The 19124-nt window shown below is 39.8% G+C and overlaps 2 protein-coding genes and 1 long non-coding RNA gene across 10 annotated transcripts in view; 1 reads left to right on the forward strand and 2 right to left on the reverse strand.

Moving 5' to 3' along the window:
• Positions 1-19124, forward strand: part of TBCE (tubulin folding cofactor E) — a 622247-nt gene that overhangs the window by 345158 nt on the left and 257965 nt on the right. The gene's annotated exons all lie outside the window — the stretch shown is intronic.
• ARID4B (AT-rich interaction domain 4B) overlaps positions 1-19124 on the reverse strand; it is a 156517-nt gene that overhangs the window by 1443 nt on the left and 135950 nt on the right. For 4 of the 8 annotated variants that reach the window (XM_078434200.2, XM_078434203.2, XM_078434202.2 and 1 more), the window contains 4 exons: positions 16129-17343; positions 12655-12768; positions 10156-10371; positions 8467-8613 (listed from right to left, as the gene is read on the reverse strand). In XM_078434200.2, the coding sequence (XP_078290326.1) occupies positions 8467-8613; positions 10156-10371; positions 12655-12768; positions 16129-17343 (1692 nt within the window). Of the gene's footprint in view, positions 1-1638; positions 3406-8466; positions 8614-10155; positions 10372-11817; positions 11974-12654; positions 12769-15617; positions 15732-16128; positions 17344-19124 lie in introns of those variants that run through there. The other 4 variants (XM_078434204.2, XM_078434201.2, XR_013550438.2 and 1 more) reach the window with 3 other exon arrangements.
• Positions 4024-8460, reverse strand: LOC145712512 (uncharacterized). Its single transcript, XR_014135388.1, has 2 exons — positions 4783-8460; positions 4024-4723 (listed from the first exon to the last, which is right to left on the reverse strand). It is a non-coding gene; the product is annotated as an uncharacterized LOC145712512 (long non-coding RNA).

Here is a 19124-nt window from a genome sequence, read left to right on the forward strand (position 1 = left end):
AATAAAACCATGAAACTATTGCTGCTTGGGGATCACATCTAATAGACACAAAACCCATCATGATGGTAGTCACAAATCCCTAAATAGGTTAAAATTAAAAGAAAGGTGGAGAAATGGGCTCACAAAGAATGAAAGGGAGCACACACTTCTAGAGGAAAATAATTAGGATGAAAGAGGCTGTGGTTGGACAGTTAAAAAATGATCCCCACTGCTGTTCAGAACTGGTTTTTAACTGTTCAGAGATCACTTAATGCCTCTGAAGAGTTTAAAATATAAGGACTCTTTTCATAGAAAGATACAGACAAAAATACTTTGGAAAATACGTTAGTGGTCTTCCGTATTCTGCTTCGGCTTCCCCAATCTCCCTACACTTAAGAAAATTAACAAGACCTGACCCTCAGGTTATTTCAGGAGAAATAAAATGGTTTTGGAGAACACTATAAAAAACATCCATCTTAATTTTTCCATCCATTGTAACTAGGTTGATAAACTATAGTTTAGGTAACCAGAGGTGAATTTAAGTCAAATTCTGGTAATACCATGAATTCTCACAACAGGCAGGAAGGCAGAGAGGCCCAAGAGTATAAACCTCAATTCCAACAAAATTTGGAATCACTGTTTCTATAACACACAAAGTACGTGATATTAGTTCCTTGAAAACCAGGGTTTCATGATCAGGTAAGAGTGAAAACAGTAGGTAAAGGAAGTTAGCCAGGGGTCTCTTCATAGGCCTTCTCGGTTTTTAATACGCCAACACCGAATCTCTGCGAAGAAAAAGTGCTATATATAGCATATATATTTGGCAATGAATTCCCAAAGCATTTCCCAGAACCGGTATTCTAAGACTTCATTTTGGGAAGCACCGTTCTACAACAGTTTAAAAATCATCCATTAAACAAATTTCTGTAACAATAAATACAGGGTCATTCCAAAGGTGCTTTAAAACTATACATTTGAGCTTTTTAGGCCGTAAAAATTATTCTTAAGAAAGGATTGCCTCTAGGTGGAAAGTTCATTTAAATGGGGCATAAAAATCTAAATACCGATCTTTTTTAATGTGGAAAAAAGCAGATGCATATTAAATCACCAGAGACCTTTTAAAAAAGATCTAAATCCAAGTACCATCCTAGACCAACTGAATACAACTCTGGGGGCCTAGAGGTGGGGGGATGGGAGGATGGCCTCCACTGCCCCCCCCCCCCGCCCCCCGACACCAACAGGGCACAGGACTACTGATCACTGTTTTAACAATGTCCAGATGATTCCAATGTGCAGTGGGGCAGAGTGCACTAAAAGTAAAAGTCCAATGAAACTGTAACACAGAAAAAAAGAAAAAAAAGCTGCTGGTAATGGTTCCACATGTTAAAGAAAATAAAAATTTTTTCTTTAGACAAACCTCCAAGTGAATACTCATGTTCAGACTCAAGCTAAATAGTCTATAGTGTATATACAAAGATATAAAAATGCCTAATAAATCCTGAATCCCGTTAATGGACTTTTAATTCTTATAGGTATAATATTCCCTTTTTTTGGTATGTCAATTAACCCCTTGTGGATAATACAGGCTGGAGATGCATGTTCCAGTCAATCATCACATACAGAAATGAACTAAAATTACTTAATCTTTTAGAAACAAAATCAAGGATTCACAAACTATGGCATTTTATTTCAGAGCCTTTGCTTACATTTGTACAATATATTACATAATTCTTCATTGTTTGCAGATCCTAATATATACTTTATAGCTTTTATTCTATAAGCTTTTTCTTCAACGTTTTGCTGTCAACAAATCTTTACAGTCCTGTACAAATTTGAATAACTTGAAACCATTTTCAACAAAATTAGTTACTGTAAGCACACACTACAAGACTGAAAATGCTTTTCTTAGAAAAGTTGAATGTAAAGGATTCTGACACGTTAGCATCTACAACAAAACGCTTCGAAATTCTCACATGTCGTATTGCCAGAAAACAAATAAAACATGCCAGCCCCATCCAAAAAAAGTACACAGAACTACAATTAAAACGGTAAAACAGTCTGTACAGTAAAGTACTGTGTATTAACAGTGCCAGGTATTAAATAGCTTGAATGAACACATCCGCAATATACAAATGTCTTACAAAGGTGTAGAATTAAATACAAGTGCCAAACAGAACAGAGATTGGAATCATACAACATAAAGTCAATACAAGTGAAAACAAGTTTGCGTTCATTTTGGATTTTATACAAGGCATTTAATTTTATAGGCCTACCACCCCGATTAGCTATTTATACTTAAAATAACAACCATCCTTCTGAGACAGTTCATATCAACAACCTGGAACCATACTAATACAGTTTACTTGTTCCTGAAGTCCTCTTGTTGTAGCTCATAATAAAATAAGCAATACAAATGAATTATCTGTATTTAAGGAAAAAGAAACATTTACAAGAAAACACAAAAATATAACTGTTATAATTCATTATGAATAAATATACACTTTGAACTGGCTAAGTACAATCTTTATACATTGTTTAAGATTTAATACAGTTTATTAGCCATTTTCTTTTTTCACACAATGTATTATATCAAAATTAAAAAAAAATACTGATTTATAGAAAAATGGCAAAGTACAGTAGTTCCATTCCAATTTGAAGGGGCATGAAAAGCCACTGCAAGACCTTTTAGCCTAATTCAAACCTGTAAACATGTTCAGTCTTTTTTTAAAGAGAATCTTCAATATTTGGTTACCAGGATTGATGTCTAATATCCTGTTAACTGCAGGTTTGGAATTTATTACATGTGCTTGACTTATACAATTAAAGCCACCCTAAGGTGACTTGCTTTAAAAAACAATTAGCTCGTACAAATGAAAATAGGTTCGTATTTTTTCATAAATAAATGGAAAAATATCAAATGTTCCAGCTTTAACAAAATACAAGGGAATACATATACAGTAAGTTATCTTGACATGTTCCGGCCCACCTAACAATTATGCTTACTGTATTGTCTCTACAGGCAGTGAAAAGCCTCCATTTGCCACAGTGGAAGGCCTTCAAGTTACCAGACACACAATTCCCAGACAAGTTGGAAACAATTATTGCTTGAGGAAAAGCAGTTCATTGTACTTTTTCTTCATAAAAAAAGTGCACTTAAGTGCCAAGTCAGCTTGTCAAGAAACAATTTTTAAATATAAAATAGTGCTTGTCTGATTTTTTTTTGTGCCACTGTGCAGTATAAAAAAAGACGTGGCCCTCAACAGCCATTAAGTGCAAAGTGCTTTAGCAAGTCCTGCTGTCACCTGCACTCAACTGACATTCCATTTTGTGATGCGCTGGACATTGACGGTTCAGCTAACGTTAACATAACAGCAGCTGTTATGGAACTGGATGAAGGGGAAGAAGAGGATGAGGACGTAGCAGCACCTGAAGAAAGGGGAAACCAAACCAAAGGCTTAATAAACGTACATACGACAACAGAGAGAAAGAAAACACCAGCCCCGTAAGCTAAAAGCCTGTCGTATTCTCTGAAATCACTCAAGCCTGCAAGAGCAGTCCGAAGGTCACAATGCCATGATGTAAAGAAAGGAAAAACCAGTGTACCTCAAGTAGCTCTAGACAGTCCTGAAATACAGAGTTAAGGAAAAGGGACAGATCAGGGAATGCCGCTCCCACACAGATCATATTAGGAAAAAACCAATTGTGCACCCAGTCTATTAAGACATGGAAATAAAACCAAGAATCGACTTTGCAACAGTGAGACAAACATCGAAAAGAACTTTGAATCCAATAAGAAAAAGTGGTAATCCACCCAAAAATCTTTTCCTTCCTCCTAGTTCCTGCATCTTTCTGTGTTTAGAATTTCTTACAAATTTAAATGGTGATGAGAGTGATTCTTAGTGTTGGAACAAAAGGGTCCACAGCTTGACTACTGCTTTTTCCTGCACTTCGCATACAAAGCAAATGACACATCCGTTAGTTTCTTCAGGGAAATTCTCTCATTGTTATAAATCAATATTTTTTAAAGTTTATTTCTTTTTGAGAGAGAGAGAGAGAAAGAGAGAGAGAGCCCATGGAACCACAGTGGGGAGGGGCAGAGAGAGCGAGAGTGAGACAGAATCAGAAGCAGGCTCCAGGCTCCAAGCTGTCAGCACAGAGCCCGATGTGGGACTCAATCTCACAAACCGTGTGAGATCATGACCTAAGCTGAAGTCAGATGCTTAGCCAACTGAACTACCCGGGTGCCCCTATAAATCAATATTTGAAAAACAAAATGTTTTAAGGAATACATGCACAAGGTAAAAGAAATTCCTTCAGTATAGGAATATAAGGTGGAAAAGCAAATCTCTGCCTCATGAAAACCCTCGTAAGTCCTCCAAATTTCACTTCCCTGTTGTTACCAGTTGCTTCAGTCTTCAAAACTCTAGTAGAGGTGCTGGCAAATTACTGCCCCAAGGCCAAATCTGGCCCACCTGTTGTTTGTTTGGCATAAAAAAGGTGATTTTATTAAAAGCACTGGGACAGGCCCATGGGCAGAAAGAGCTGCCTCAACTGTTTCTGATAAGAAAAATTAGGTGCCTGGCTGGCTCAGTTGTCAGAGTGTGTGGCTCTTGATCTCGGGGTTGTGACTTCAAGTCTCACACTGGGTGCAGAGATTACTTAAATAAACTATATATATACATAAAATTTATTGAAACACAGCCACGCCCATTTGTTTACCTCCTGCCTATGGTAGATTTTACACCTACAATGGCAGGGTCAAATGTTCTAAGGAGGCCCCTTGGCCTATGGTAGATTTTACACCTACAATGGCAGGGTCAAATGTTCTAAGGAGGCCCCTTGGCCCACAAAGGCCAAAATATTTATTAACTGTCTCTACAGAAAATGTTCCAATCCCTGTTCTAGAGGAATGTCCTCTCCAGCCTCTAGAGATAGGATATGCAAATTTAACATGTGTAGCTATAACTTTACTTTGAAAATGTAAGTAGAAGCACCACAGTATAGTGTTTGACTTTTGATTTTTTATTTTTTTAATTTATTTATTTATTTTTTTATTTTTAATATGAAATTTACTGTCAAAGAGACAGAGCATGCAGGCAGGGGAGGCGCAGAGAGGGAGACACAGAATCCAAAGCAGGCCGATGCTCTGAGCTGTCACCACAGAGCCTGATGCAGGGCTTGAACTCGAAAACCATGAGATCATGACCTGAGCCAAAGTCAGACACTTAAGTGACTGAGCCACCCAGCCACCCCTCTTGATTATTTTTTTTAACACTTAACAACTTACCTTAGGAGACTGTTCCATACTGGTACATATATACATCTACCTCTTTTTCTTTTCAAAGTTGAATAGTATTCCATTATATTTATGAACTTTAACTTATTTAATTCTAGTGTCTTCCTGTTGCTAACAACAATATAATAAATATTTTGAGCGTTACAAATAAAATTTTAAATGTCTACTTCTTTTTATTCCATGCAATGTATCACTTGATAATACAATTTAAATAATTTCTATCTGTTATTATAAATATTACCATGACAAACTTCTTTATCATCACATATTTCTCCTTGGGACCTATTCTTAGAACTGGAATTAGCTAGTTCTCCAAATACATAGTCAAACTGTTTTCCATAATAATTGTGCCAATGCTTCCAGCAATGCATAAAATATGAATTTCACCGTATTTTCCTAGCACTGGTTTCAATTATACTTTTTTTTTTTTTTTTTTTTTTGGCTAGGAATAGTATCCTATTTGATTTGCATTTCTTTGAACAGCTGAGATAGTCATTTTCCACTGATATTTTAAATAGTATTTAGGAACTGACTTTTACTGCTAACTCCCCAGGGAAGGCATCCATTTATAAGAATCACTTGCTACAGAGAACCTATGGTGACCACACATACAAACACTGTTTCAGAGGAGCTGTTTCTGGGTAGACATCTTACTACATGCAAACACTCTAACAAGGCTTAGGCGATGGGAGAACAAGGAGCGCTGGCACAAGAATTTAAATAGTGTGCTTATAGTTGATTTTTAATTATTTTTAAATGGTTACGTATCAGGGGAGGGACGCCTAGGCGGCTGCTCAGTCGATTAAGCATCGGACTCTTGATTTCAGCTCAGGTTATGATCTCATGGTTCGCAGGATCGAGCCCCGCACTGGGCTCTGTGCTGATAGTGTGGAGCCTACATGGGAATCGCTTTCCCTCTCTCTCTCTGCCCCTCCCCTGCTTGTGTGTGCATTCTCTCTCAAGATAAACTTAAAAAAAATGGTTACCTATCAAATAAAACCCTGATCCCCTTCCTTTGACAGAATGCTTCTGTATATACTTTCTATATATTAACACTTAATTTCTTTTCGAATCACTCCATGACCCAGACCTTCAGTCTCTCCACAAATTAAAAAGCCTAGACAAAGGTGGAGAGGTATAGGACTTATCACAACCGCAGGAAAGGGAACGAAGAACATTCTTCTGAAGAAAAAGACAATGAAAACCAAAGTGCTTTGATTTTCATCAGAGAATGGGAGCAGTGGAAACAGAGGACGGTCGGGGAGGCATAATCATAAGCTTGAAATGACTTTGTCCCTCCACCCCCGCCCCTAGGGTCCCCTTTCTCTGTTCCCTTCATAGCAAACGTGAGATTTTTCCTAGAGGGTCACCATCTCTACTTCCTTGCCTCCCCCTCTCTTCTGAATCAGCTTTAGACCAGCTTCTGCACCTCCACAGCTCACGGTACATGCTCTCAAAAAGGCCACCGATGATTCCAGCATGGCCCAGCCACTGACCGCTTTGCTGGCCTTTCAGCAGCATTTGGCACAGATGACCACCGGCCTCCTCAACTCTTGGCCACCTTCATCGGTTTTCTTCATTCAAGGCTACTCCTCACGTCTTGCTAGTCTTCTCCCTCTCAGCCCTACTTGTAAAAGCTGGCTTGCCCCAGCTCTCCTTCTTTTGTACCCACATTTGTCTTCTAGGTGATCTACTCAAGTATTGGGGCTTAACAAACCGCTTACAGTTAACTACTGTATTATGGCCAGGCAATGACTTAAAAATTTGCTCTCTAGTCCTGCCTTCCCGCTGAGCTACACGCTTACGTACCCCACTGTCTACCTGGCATCCCACTTGGATGCCTACTAGGCATTTCAAAAAGTAACATGGTGAAAACAAAACGTCTGATCCTGTGTTCCTCAACCCACAATGTTACCTTTTCTAGGTCCTCCTCGGTTTCCAAAGTCAGCACCAAGTAGCCATTTGTTCCTGCTGGAAACCTACAAATCATCTCAATTCCTCTTTGCTCCACCCACACCATATCCATCAGCGAGCGCTATGAACACGGACTGCTCTCCATCTTCCCTGCAAGTACCCCAGTCAAGGCACTGTCGCCCGCTCCCCAGAGCCACTGCGATGGGCTTCCTAATCGACACTGCTTCCTTCTACCCCTGCCCCTCTAGAGTCTGCTTTCTACACAGCAGACAGTGATCTTTAAGTACTATGAATAGACCATGTCATTTCCCTGTTTAAAACTTTGAAACAGCTCTCTGTCTCACTTAGAATAAAATCTCCACCCCTCATCCTTGCCTATAAGGCCCCACAGGAGTCGGCCTCTGCCTACCTAGCTGATGTTTCCACTGCTTTCACCACAATGATCTTCTTCCTGCTTCCGAAAGGCACCAAATGTATTCCCTCATAGCAGATGTTCTCACCCTGGGGTGATTTTGCACCCTAGAGGATACCTGAAAAATGTCTCGAGACATTTTTGGTTGTCACAACTGTAGGTTGCTGCTGGCATCCAGTGGGTAGAGGCCAGCGATGCTGCTAAGCATCCTGCGGTGCACAGACCTCTCCCCGCCCCCCCTGCCCTGCCCCCCCCGCCCCCCCACTCTGTCAGCAAAGACTTACCCGGCCCCAAAATGTCAAAAGTTCCAATACTGTTTTCTCTGCCCAGGACTCTTTTAGGGACCGAGCACCGTGTCTCCCCCAATTTCTATGCTGAAGCCCTAACTTCCAATGTGACAGTATTTGGAGATAAGCAATACGTTTCCTGTTGTTTAAGACCCCAATCGTGGTACTTCGTTATGGCAGCCCTGGCAGACTAAGAGAACTCTTTTCCCCCAGATTTAACTTCTCTCGCTTCCTCTGGTCATTCAGGTCTCAATGAACATGTCCTGATCATTTGTAACCTAACACAACCCATCCAATCTCTGCCTTAATATTACTCTCTTCACAGTGCTGTTCGCTATCTGAAATCTTATTTGTTTTGTTTCGTTTTTTAAAGCAGACTATCTATAAACTCCATGAAAGTGAACATTGTGACCTGTGACTTGAGATCATTTTTTCTTTAAATTCTTCCCCATTTTATAGATGAGGAAAGTAAGGCAGAGCGATTAAAGAACTTGCCCGAAGACCCAGACATAAACTCACATGAATCTAACTGCGGGGTCATAAACTGCTGGCTTAAGTAAAGGAAGGTTAACACTTACTTTCTCTCTCTTTCTTCTTTAAACGCTTTCTCCTCCGATCAATGGAAGCTACTTCAGATTTTAATGACAGATAATGTTTTCTGATTTCCTGAAGTTTCTCTTGAAGAATTGTGATGCGTTCAGCACTTGTCATATTTTCCAAGTCCGCTGTGAATTTAAAACTTTCATCAGTATGTAGTATGGTTGTAGAAAAATGTCAAGACAGATAAACTAAAACCAAGGCTTGTGAGCATTTGTTTCCCTGAGATTTTTTTTTCTAGCTAGAACATGAGAAGCTATGCCTACATAAGGGCGCCTGGCTGGCTCAGTTAGTGGAGCACGTGAGTCTTGATCTCATGGTTGTAGGCTCTAGCCCCACACTGGGTTTAGAGATTACTTAAAAATAAAATCTTTAGGGGTGTCAGGGCGGTTCAGTGGGTTAAGCCTCTGACTCTTGATTTCAGCTCAGGTTACGATCCCAGAGTCATGGATCAGCCCCGAGTCAGGGTCCATGCTGAGTGTGGAACCTGCTTCAGATATTCATTCATTCTCTTTCATTCTCTCTCTCTTTCTCTTCCCTCCCTCCCTCCCTCTCCCCTACATGCATGCTGTCTCTCTCCCTCTCTCAAAAATGTAAATAAATAAATAAAATAGGGGCGCCTGGGTGGCTCAGTCGGTTAAGTGTCCAACTCTGGCTCAGGTCATGATCTCAGTTTGTGGGTTCAAGCCCCACGTTGGGCTCTGTGCTAACAGCTCAGAGTCTGGAGCCCACTTAGGAGTCTGTGTCTCCCTCTCTCTCTGCCCCTCCCCTGCTTGTACTCTCTCTCTCAAAAATAAATAAACATTAAATAAATAAATACACACATACATACATACACACATACATACATACATAAAATAATCTTTTAAAAAAATGTATGCCTATATATGCCAGGTACATAATACATGCATGTTATCTGTTGAATGTATGCGCGTGTAGAATTAAAAACCTTATAACCTAAACATGCATGCTAAAAATTCCTCATTCATATACAGTATCACCACAATGTATCACTAAAACTTATACTTGGAAAGACACCAAAATGTTAAAATTGAATATATTTTTGAATGTCAGGACTGTGGATAAATTTTTCTCTTTTGGCCTCTTTTTGTTCTTTCTTTAGATTTTTATGAGTATGTGTAATGTGTGGTTGTTTGGGTTTTTTTTGAGTATATATAACTTTTAAGTTGTAGGAAAATTTTTAAAAGCTCTAAAGAGCAGTTTTCAATTTCCTAAGAATATCTCCGTGTGTGAGAAACGCTGGGATAATCTTTTTTCGAAAAGTGTTTATTACGGAGATTTCTCACATAAACAAAAGTATAGAGAATATAGAATAATGGAGTCCCATATACCACCACCCAGCTTCAGTGATTAGCAATTATGGCAAATCTTGTCTTATTTATACCCCATCTACTCCCACCCCCAAGACTAGGTTGTTTTAAAGCAAATTTCTAATATCATATCATAAATATCTACTCAATGTTGGTATCTGCCTGAATTGCCTTAAAATTTTTCTGTTAGCAATTTGTTTATTCAAATCAAGATCCAAATATGCTCTCGACACTACAACTGGTCATGATGTCTCAAGTTTGGTTACAGCCTCTTTTTCAGAGGGATTAGCCTCAAAATTACTAGGCTGAAGCTGCTTCTTCTTACTAGGTGTCACTTACACATCTGAAAACTCCATTTGTAAACTTTGGGTAGTCGATTACTGGGTTCCTTGAGATCAGGATCCTTGTCACCATTCTTTCCACATTTTCCCGGGGACTGTGTCCTGGCCGGAGATTTGGTACTGTGAGACTTCATTCCGGTAGAAACTGATTTGACTGACTGAGTCTTCGTGACACTTTCCCCAGCAGAAAGTTCTTCACTATCACTACTGTTTGCTGAAATAAAAGTAGAAAGAAAAGCGTGAGTAAACAGAAAAGTAACAAAAAATTTGTCACAGACTTTAGTGAAAAATTAATTTTAAAATTAACTGCATGACTTTATTACTCAAATAAATACCTTGCTTTATAGACCCTGCCTAGAAACCTGGAAAGTTGTCATGTATAAATACAGTAGCATCTCAGTTTAGGAAAACAAAACCAAAACCAAAAAATGCTTCTTACCTGAATTGCCAATAATAGTTTTTTTAAAAAAACATTCAAACTAATCTTCCGTTATACCTGGTAGACTATCAGATGTATCATAATTATAGATTTCAATGGCTTTTTATTCTATTAGATTACTATATATAAAATAGAATACAGCATCTTTTTAAGTGACTCATTGTAGCAACTTAATTTTCACATTTTGGGTTGTATACAGAACCCAGGTACATGTAACACTTTTTCTACTCCTCTGGCCACAAGCAAACAATGAAAGATAATCATGAAATTCCTTAAAAAAAACTTCTTTGGGAATGAACTCTAAACTTTGATGTGTACAATGATTTTTTTTTTCCTTAAGTAACTCCTACGTCGTAGCTTGTGGACTAAAATAAACCATCAGTTATACTCTGGTAAATATATTCACTATGAAGATTTCACAAATCTGCAAAATAATTATGTTACAACTGCCTTTGCTGATTAAAGCCTCAGTACTGGAACAGAAAGGCTTAACCTTGACTGTTTAACCATGTGAATGAGTAGATGATGGGATTGATATTTCCATGGATTACCTTTCTGGATACAAAGTATTATCTTAGATTCCATGAGTTAGTTCAACTTTACGAAATTTTTCTCAGAGAATGGCTTCCTCATTCTGATTTATCAAGCCTTAAGCCCAATAATTAAAATGGGAAAATACAATTAACTGTTACTGCTACAGAACAGTGTTTGAATACAATTAAATATACCCACTATACCGCTAAATTATAGGAATACATTAACGGACTCGTTGAAGAGGAGCCCTCCTAGGATCTGTCATTAAATGGTAAAGTCTTGAAGACAAAAACATCACTGTGTAGTAACACTTTAAATATCCTGTTGGTTATTCCAAATAATTGGTGATCAATTTGGCATGTATTGATTGATTCTTTATCTACTAACAGCTACCCCAAAAAAGGCACAGTCGGGCTCTCAAAGCCTGACAAGTATTCTAGATAGGAAAGGTAGACAGCAGCTCCTCCCACTGTGGTGTTTTGAGAATGAAGAAACTCCACCACTCCTTTACACACATCTCGAAAAGATCCCCCCCCAAGCCCCCCACTGCTGCTCTGGAAGCCCTGGCAACTGCTAGCTAAGCCACCCAAGGCTTGGCCCCGCTCTGATGCAGTGGTCTGCCTCAGCCCGGCTTTCACGGCCTTGCTGAGCACAGCCGCCCGGGGCCCCGAGGGACGCCATATTCACCGCCTGGAAGTCATATGGGCTCAGCAGAACCTCGGGGAGCTGGCCGCATAACCCTTTTCTGCACTGAAGTGCAGCCAAGCCGGCCGATAGCAAAGGTCAGGCAGTGGAGGTGGCAGGAGTCTCCTGGAAGAGCAGCAGGAGGTCAGTGTGGGGCACCTGAAAAAAAATTCTTTACATATTTTCTGCTTCTCACTTTGTCTACAAAAGAGAGATTAAATGTGCAGCTCTCAGGAGAAATACAGTATATAAATTCCTGCTGGTCAACAAACAGAGCCATTACTAAAGTTCAATCTTTAGTACTGCTTCTAGCTGCTCTTGGGACACAGAGTTTGGGGCACGAACGACAAAAGTAACAGACTGGACTTGTTGGAGGTACAGCTCTAAGGCTACCTGGATTGTTCTCTTCCAGTCTGATTTTGCCTTGAAGAATTACAAAGCAATCAATTTCACTGTAATAAAAATAATATATAATTGAAGCATTTTCAGTTATATGTGATACATACAATGGCAATTGGAAAAACCGTGGGACATACAACTAACAAAGATGTTGAGTTTACATTACAATGGCTATTATTTTCAAAAGGATTACCTGGTCATTCATCAGCAATCAATACCACTGCTGAATAACACCAGACTGCTTAATCCTAGAGTTTACCTAGGATCAGAAGACTTCTGTGTGATTTTTTTGACGGTAGAGACAAAAATCAAAATCTTTAACTATCCCATATCCTGAATGCCCCTTTCTTAATGGGGAGGGAGGGGGGGTGGGGGTGGGGGGGAGGGGAAACATATCCGCCATTATTTTTATACATAAATAATTAGAGGTTTCACACTTACTGCCTTTTCCCTTTTTTTTGTTGTTTACCACTGCTGCTTTATGGCTTCGCTTCTGCTTTTTTGATGAACTTCCTCCTCCCTGAGATTCTTTCCCTCTTTTCTGACCTGTACAGGCTACGATGGAAAAGAAATGATTAAGTAACACAAAATAAAATCAAGCTTTCCTAGGTATAAATTAATCTCACATTTTAGAAGCATAGAACAATTCTCAAACTATGCATGTTCTTTATGAGCTTTACAAATTATCATAGAATTACTATAATTTTTAGAATGAATTTTCATTAATTGAATTATTACACATAATAAAAGAGTTTTAAAAAAGCAAATAAAGTATGCACATCCTTCTTAGAAAAATCAGATACAAACTAAAAATAGTTCTCAATATAGAACTGGGAGTTTATGAGTCTAGTAACTCCAAAAACAGGTAAATGATGAAAATAAAAACTGAAATTTGCGAAAATTCAATAGAACCAAAATATTAAGATTTAGTCACAGATGAAAACATTAATGATATAGCTTACAGTGATATTAACAACTTTAAAATATCATCATATTAATGGGATAAATTTTAGTAGTAATTCACACTTAGCTGTTTTACCAATTTATTTCTTTATTTTATTTTATTTTATTTTTTTTTAATTTTTTTTTTCAACGTTTTTTATTTATTTTTGGGACAGAGAGAGACAGAGCATGAACGGGGGAGGGGCAGAGAGAGAGGGAGACACAGAATCGGAAACAGGCTCCAGGCTCCGAGCCATCAGCCCAGAGCCTGACGTGGGGCTCGAACTCACGGACCGCGAGATCGTGACCTGGCTGAAGTCGGATGCTTAACCGACTGCGCCACCCAGGCGCCCCACCAATTTATTTCTTTTAACAGTAACTTCACTGCCAGGGCACTGGTTAACACATATACCATTTATAAATCCAGCATAATGATCCTATGAAACGTTTCACCTTCTTGGTAGGAAATTATCCTGAAACTTCATAAATGTCTTCCTTTTCTTCAAGGACTAGCCCACATCCTACATCTTCACCAAGACTTTCCATGACCGGCCAGGCTTCATGGCTTGACAACTACTCCAAACTATAGTTTCAGTACATTTTTCTCTATACTATTAACTTGGTCCACAGCATCTACTGTGTTTCTATGTATTTCTAATTATATATATATCGTCTACCAGACTATCTTTTCCGGAGATTAATAAAGTCCTGTTTCTATTCAGTACAATGAAATACTATACTGTATACTACTATAGTATTAAAATACTATAATGACATGATACAGATGTGATAAAAATTATGGCATGTTTGCTACAAAAAATATTTCTTAGTCCTGTTACCAACGATAATATCAGTCGAGTATATAGGACATGGCTTCCTTGGTCAAAAACGGAATAGGCCATTAACTGTTTTGTTTGCAACTTCTGGACTGTTTTTTAATTACATCTTAGCAATAACTTCTTCTAAAGCTATTTTAATATAACAACTTAAATAAAACACAAAGAAGGTGATGAAGATAATGACTATATTGAAGCACAGAATCTTAAAAATAATTGTCAGGTTTCTCCCTAAAAGAGTTTTAATTCTGAAGCTTTCAGCTGCAAGAAATAAAGAGTAATGGAAGCCACTGGATGTAAGTAAGTAAATGTAAGCCAACTGGAGGGAAATCCTAAATCTAAATTGTAAAATTTACATTTTTACTTTTGACACAATGTGAATTCTCTGGTATCAGTAGACAAATTTCTTAAAATAAGGCCATATGAAATAAATGCTTAAGAATTTCTTTCTTTTAAAAAAAAAATTTTTTTTTTAACGTTTATTCGTTTTTGAGAGACACAGACAGAGACAGAGACAGAGACAGAGCGAGCATGAGCAGGAGAGGAGCACAGAGAGAGGGAGACACAGAATCTGAAGCAGGCTCCAGGCTCTGAGCTGTCAGCACAGAGCCTGACACGGGGCTCGAACCCACGAACTGCGAGATCATGACCTGAGCCGAAGTCGGACGCTCAACCGACTGAGCCACCCAGGCGCCCCAAGAATTTATTTCTAAAGAGAGATCAATTCTCTCTTTGCTCTGGTATAGCAGATGGTCTCTGTTACCCTAAATTTGGGAGTATTTCTTCTAAAGTTTCTTTTTGTTTTTAATTTATTGAGAGAGAGAGAGAGAGAGAGAGAGAGAGAGAGAATATCCCATGACTCACGAACCATGAGATCATGACCTGAGCCAAGACTAAGAGTTGGACGCTTAACCGACTGAGCCACCCAGGCGCCCCAGGAGTATTTCTTAAGTTGCATTCTTTTCAACCTAGTCAAGATTAAGATTCAAAAGGGCAATGCTAACCTGCTTCTATCAGAAGCTACCGTATCTCTTTTTTATGGCACACATACTGTAGCTGTATGTGTGAATGTGAAAAACCAAAGAAGATCCCAATTGCACTGCAATTATATCTTTTACTTAATATTTATTTTTTAAAAAGAAATATTTTAAGTCAAGATTTGTGTGACAATGTTCCATCAATTGTATCTCACTAAAGCTGGAAAAAGAAAAAAAGGAAAAAAAAATTTGTGTGAGAAAATTAGGAATTAACCCACCTGATCTGTATCACATCTCTTTAAGCTTAGCTAAAAATCTCAAACTAGCATAATAAAAACCGGTATGTTACGTAAAGTAAACATCTTCCTATCTTTACAGCGAAAAAGTAGGTTTCAAAGCCAGCTGTCGGCGTATATTCTATTCATCTAAAGACACCTGAATGAAGTGGTCTGTAAGAAGAATGAAGACACACGAATAGCTATGGCAAAATCAAAGGGCACCAATACTTTTAAAAGTACTAATTTGGGTTTCCACTTTTAACAACTTCACGGAAAATCAAAAAAGTATTACTGGAGGGTAACATACACATTGCTCCTTCGATTTGGAAGCTATGCATCTAAGAAAGCATCAAATTCCTTTACAAACTCACACAAGTTAGTCAGGCTTGAAAATCAGTTTGACACGGTTGTCTGAGGAAAGCAGTGCCTGGACAGTTGGTTGCTCCAAACCCCTACATACAGTATTTGGTTAAGGGTGGAGGGGTCTGTCAACAAATCAAAATGTTTGTGAGAAAACGCACATCGGTTACAATTGCGAAAACAACGTTACAGATATATATTGAAGCTGCTCATGCCACATAGTCAACCAGCGTATAAGGAATCTTCAAAAAGGTGTGGATTTGGGCCTGGGTGCGTGCCCAGCACGGGCTCTGGTCCCCTAGGGATGTCACGGACAGCTCACGCACGGGACGGTAAGTCCCCCCCAAGCTTTTCAGCGCATTCGCTATCCATTACTCAAAGCACCCTTCCAACTTCCATTTTTACCGCGTTCACGCAAGGACTTCACTTGTGCGCCTCGTGCTCTTAACGAGCGCTACCGCGAAGCCCTTGGAAACGTCAGAAGGTTCTACACTACGCCAACGGACACGGCTCGGCCCTCACCTCTGTCCGGGTGCTCTGGTTCCGGCTGATTGCTGCCGCTGGAGCTCACGCTGGCGTCAAAGCCTGCCGGCGAGCTGGTCCCTTCCGACTGGAGGTCCTGCAGCTCCCCCGCGACACTGTCCACCTCAATTGTGCTATCGGTCTCACTCTTGATACTGCGAACCTCTTCCTGGTTCGGGGCCAGCGGCTCCGACACGGTCACCGAAGACTGCTGCCGACCGGCTTCCGTTACAGTGACCGAGGAAGGTGACTCGGGGGTGGTAGGGGGGGTGTTGAGCACGGAGTTGCTGCCGCTGCTGGGAAATTCCGCTTTTTTGTCGGTGACCTCCGCCGGCTTCTCCTCGGCGGGCTTACTGTCGGCGCCGGCCGGCGGCGGTGTTTCCAGCTCGGCGCTGGGGGGGCAGCCCTCCTCCTCGGCCACCGGCTGCAACGAGCCCTCTGCGGACGCCTCCTCGGGGGCGGGATGGGGCGGGGAGGCTGCAGCCTCAGTGTCCGAGTCTGAAAAGAGCTCCTTCAGAGTCTTCTTCGGCCACTGTCCCTGAATGCTCGACCACACGTCTTTCCGATCTTTAGCTCTGCTGTTCTGAAGTCTCTCATCAGAGTTATTTAAAAGTTTTATCCTTTTTTCTGCCACTTCTGAAAATCCTGAATAGAAACCGGTTGTCCGTAGAGATTTTCGCTTTTCCTCCAAACCGTTGTATTTCTTCGTTGGAGTCATCTTTGTTTTTGATTTTTCGTCCTCCTCTTCATCCGAAGAGCTGTTGCTGCTGTTCTCTACGCAAAGCGATTCTTTGCTCTTGGCCTTCTCTTCCTTTTTGCCAGGCGATCCAGTTTTCAAACACTCCTCTGTAGTGCAATACCTTCTTTTACCACGTTTGACTTGAGGCTTTGAAGACTTCTCTGCGCTGTCCTTCTTACCGTCTTTTCTCTTTTTTGTGATTTCATCGTCTTCTTCATAATCCGTATCTTCAGATAATCCTTCCATATCTTTTCTTAATCTTTCTGGAGATTTTGACACCACTTTGGAGATCACCGAATCTGCATGGACTTTGTTGTCTTCTAGCAAAGATGAACTGTTCTGTTCCTCTTTTGCAATAAGATCGTTTCTGGTATGGGTCAAATGATCGATCTTCGATTCCTCTTTGCCACTGTGGTCTCTGTCTTGAGCACCTGTCTCATCCTCCTGCTCACTGTCGTCAGCAGAACTTTCAGAAGCTAGAAAAGAAGAAACACCGGTGAGTATGATAAGGACACCAGCAGTGTCTTCCCTGTGCACGGCCCTCTCTCTCTATATTAGCCCCTATGTTTACAGTCCTCTTGGATTGCTAGGTGTCATCGTTATTTTGCAGGTGACGCAACTAAGCTTTGGAGATTTAAGACACTCACACAACGATGGTAATTTTTTTTAAGGTAGGCTTCATGCCCAGCATGAGTTGGAACTCATGACCCTGAGATCGAGACGTTAGCTGAGATCAAGGGTCTGACGCTTAACTGACTGAGGCTCCCAGGTGCCCCATGATGGTAATGTTGTGTACTGTGACCGTGGTTGTAGTTACACCACCATATATTTTTGCCAAAACACATCAAATGGTAAGCGTAAAAGTTGTGAATTTTATTGTTTGTAGGTTATACCTCAATAAAGCGGATTATGAAAAAGAAACTCCTCCAAATTTATGAGTAGAAAATAACTGCAGTCAGGATGGAATCCCGGGTTATTCTAACTTCAAAGTCTGTATATGAAATTGTAAGCTTCATTTTCAATGTAGCAATGATTAGGCAAAGATTTGTGAACAATGAATTTCCAAATTGTTTTTGGTCTTTTTTTTTTTTTTTTTTTTTTTAAAGAGAGAGAGAGCATGAGCGGGGGATGGGGCAGAGGGAAAGAGAATCTCAAGCAGGCTCCACACCCAGCACAGAGCCCAAGGCAGGGCTCGATCCTATGACCCTGAGATCGGGACCTTAGCCAAAATCAAGAGTTGAATGTTTGACTGAGCCACCCAGGTGCCCTGTTTTCTACAATGTTTTGAAGAGTAGACCCAATTAACTTAAGTAACTGATACATTACATAAAAATATTTACAGAATTGATTTCTTGAAAGTACATTTCAGTAAATGGATTCAACTAAGTATAAAAAGTAATTGCCTTTATCGTGATTTTAATAAAACATTTACTGTGAAACTGCTACATGCCAGATACTTTGGTACGCTTTGCATAGACTGTCTGACTCAGTCTCACAAAAACCCTATGAGGGGTATATTATTATTAACCCCATTTTATAGTTTAGGAGACTAGGATGTAGAGAGGTTAAACCACTCCAGAGAGCTAGTAAAAGTAGAGAAGAAACAGAAACCTAAGTCATTTGCCTCCTGAATTTATAATTGTGACTACAATGCTACCTATGTTCTTTAGCTAAGTTTGCTACAAGTAAAAAAGAACAGACACAAGGTAGTTAAAAACTTTTAAACGTTTCAATGTGTTTCTGTACAACTGAACTGTTTTAATTATCAAAGCACTGCACATATGACTAAAAACAAATGGAAACTCAATAGAAAACCAACAGCTCTTTTTCTTCCTTCCCAAGCCTCCAAAGTCTCAAAACCATGTTTTCTGATAGTATATAATTAAGAGATGTGCTCGCTTAGGAAGTTTAGCCTGCAATGAGCCATGGGTATTGTATTAATACTCCTATCTCCTGCCATACTTTCCATATATAGTTATCTTCAGTTAATTATTTATTTTTTATTTTTTTTTTTTTTAACATTTTTTATTTATTTTTGGGACAGAGAGAGACAGAGCATGAACGGGGGAGGGGCAGAGAGAGAGGGAGACACAGAATCGGAAACAGGCTCCAGGCTCCGAGCCATCAGCCCAGAGCCTGACGCGGGGCTCGAACTCACGGACCGCGAGATCGTGACCTGGCTGAAGTCGGACGCTTAACCGACTGCGCCACCCAGGCGCCCCTTCAGTTAATTATTTAAAAAAAAATTTTTTTAATG

Source organism: Panthera onca, chromosome D2, assembly GCF_046562875.1.
Source record: "Panthera onca isolate mPanOnc1 chromosome D2, mPanOnc1 haplotype 2, whole genome shotgun sequence".
NCBI lineage: Eukaryota > Metazoa > Chordata > Mammalia > Carnivora > Felidae > Panthera > Panthera onca.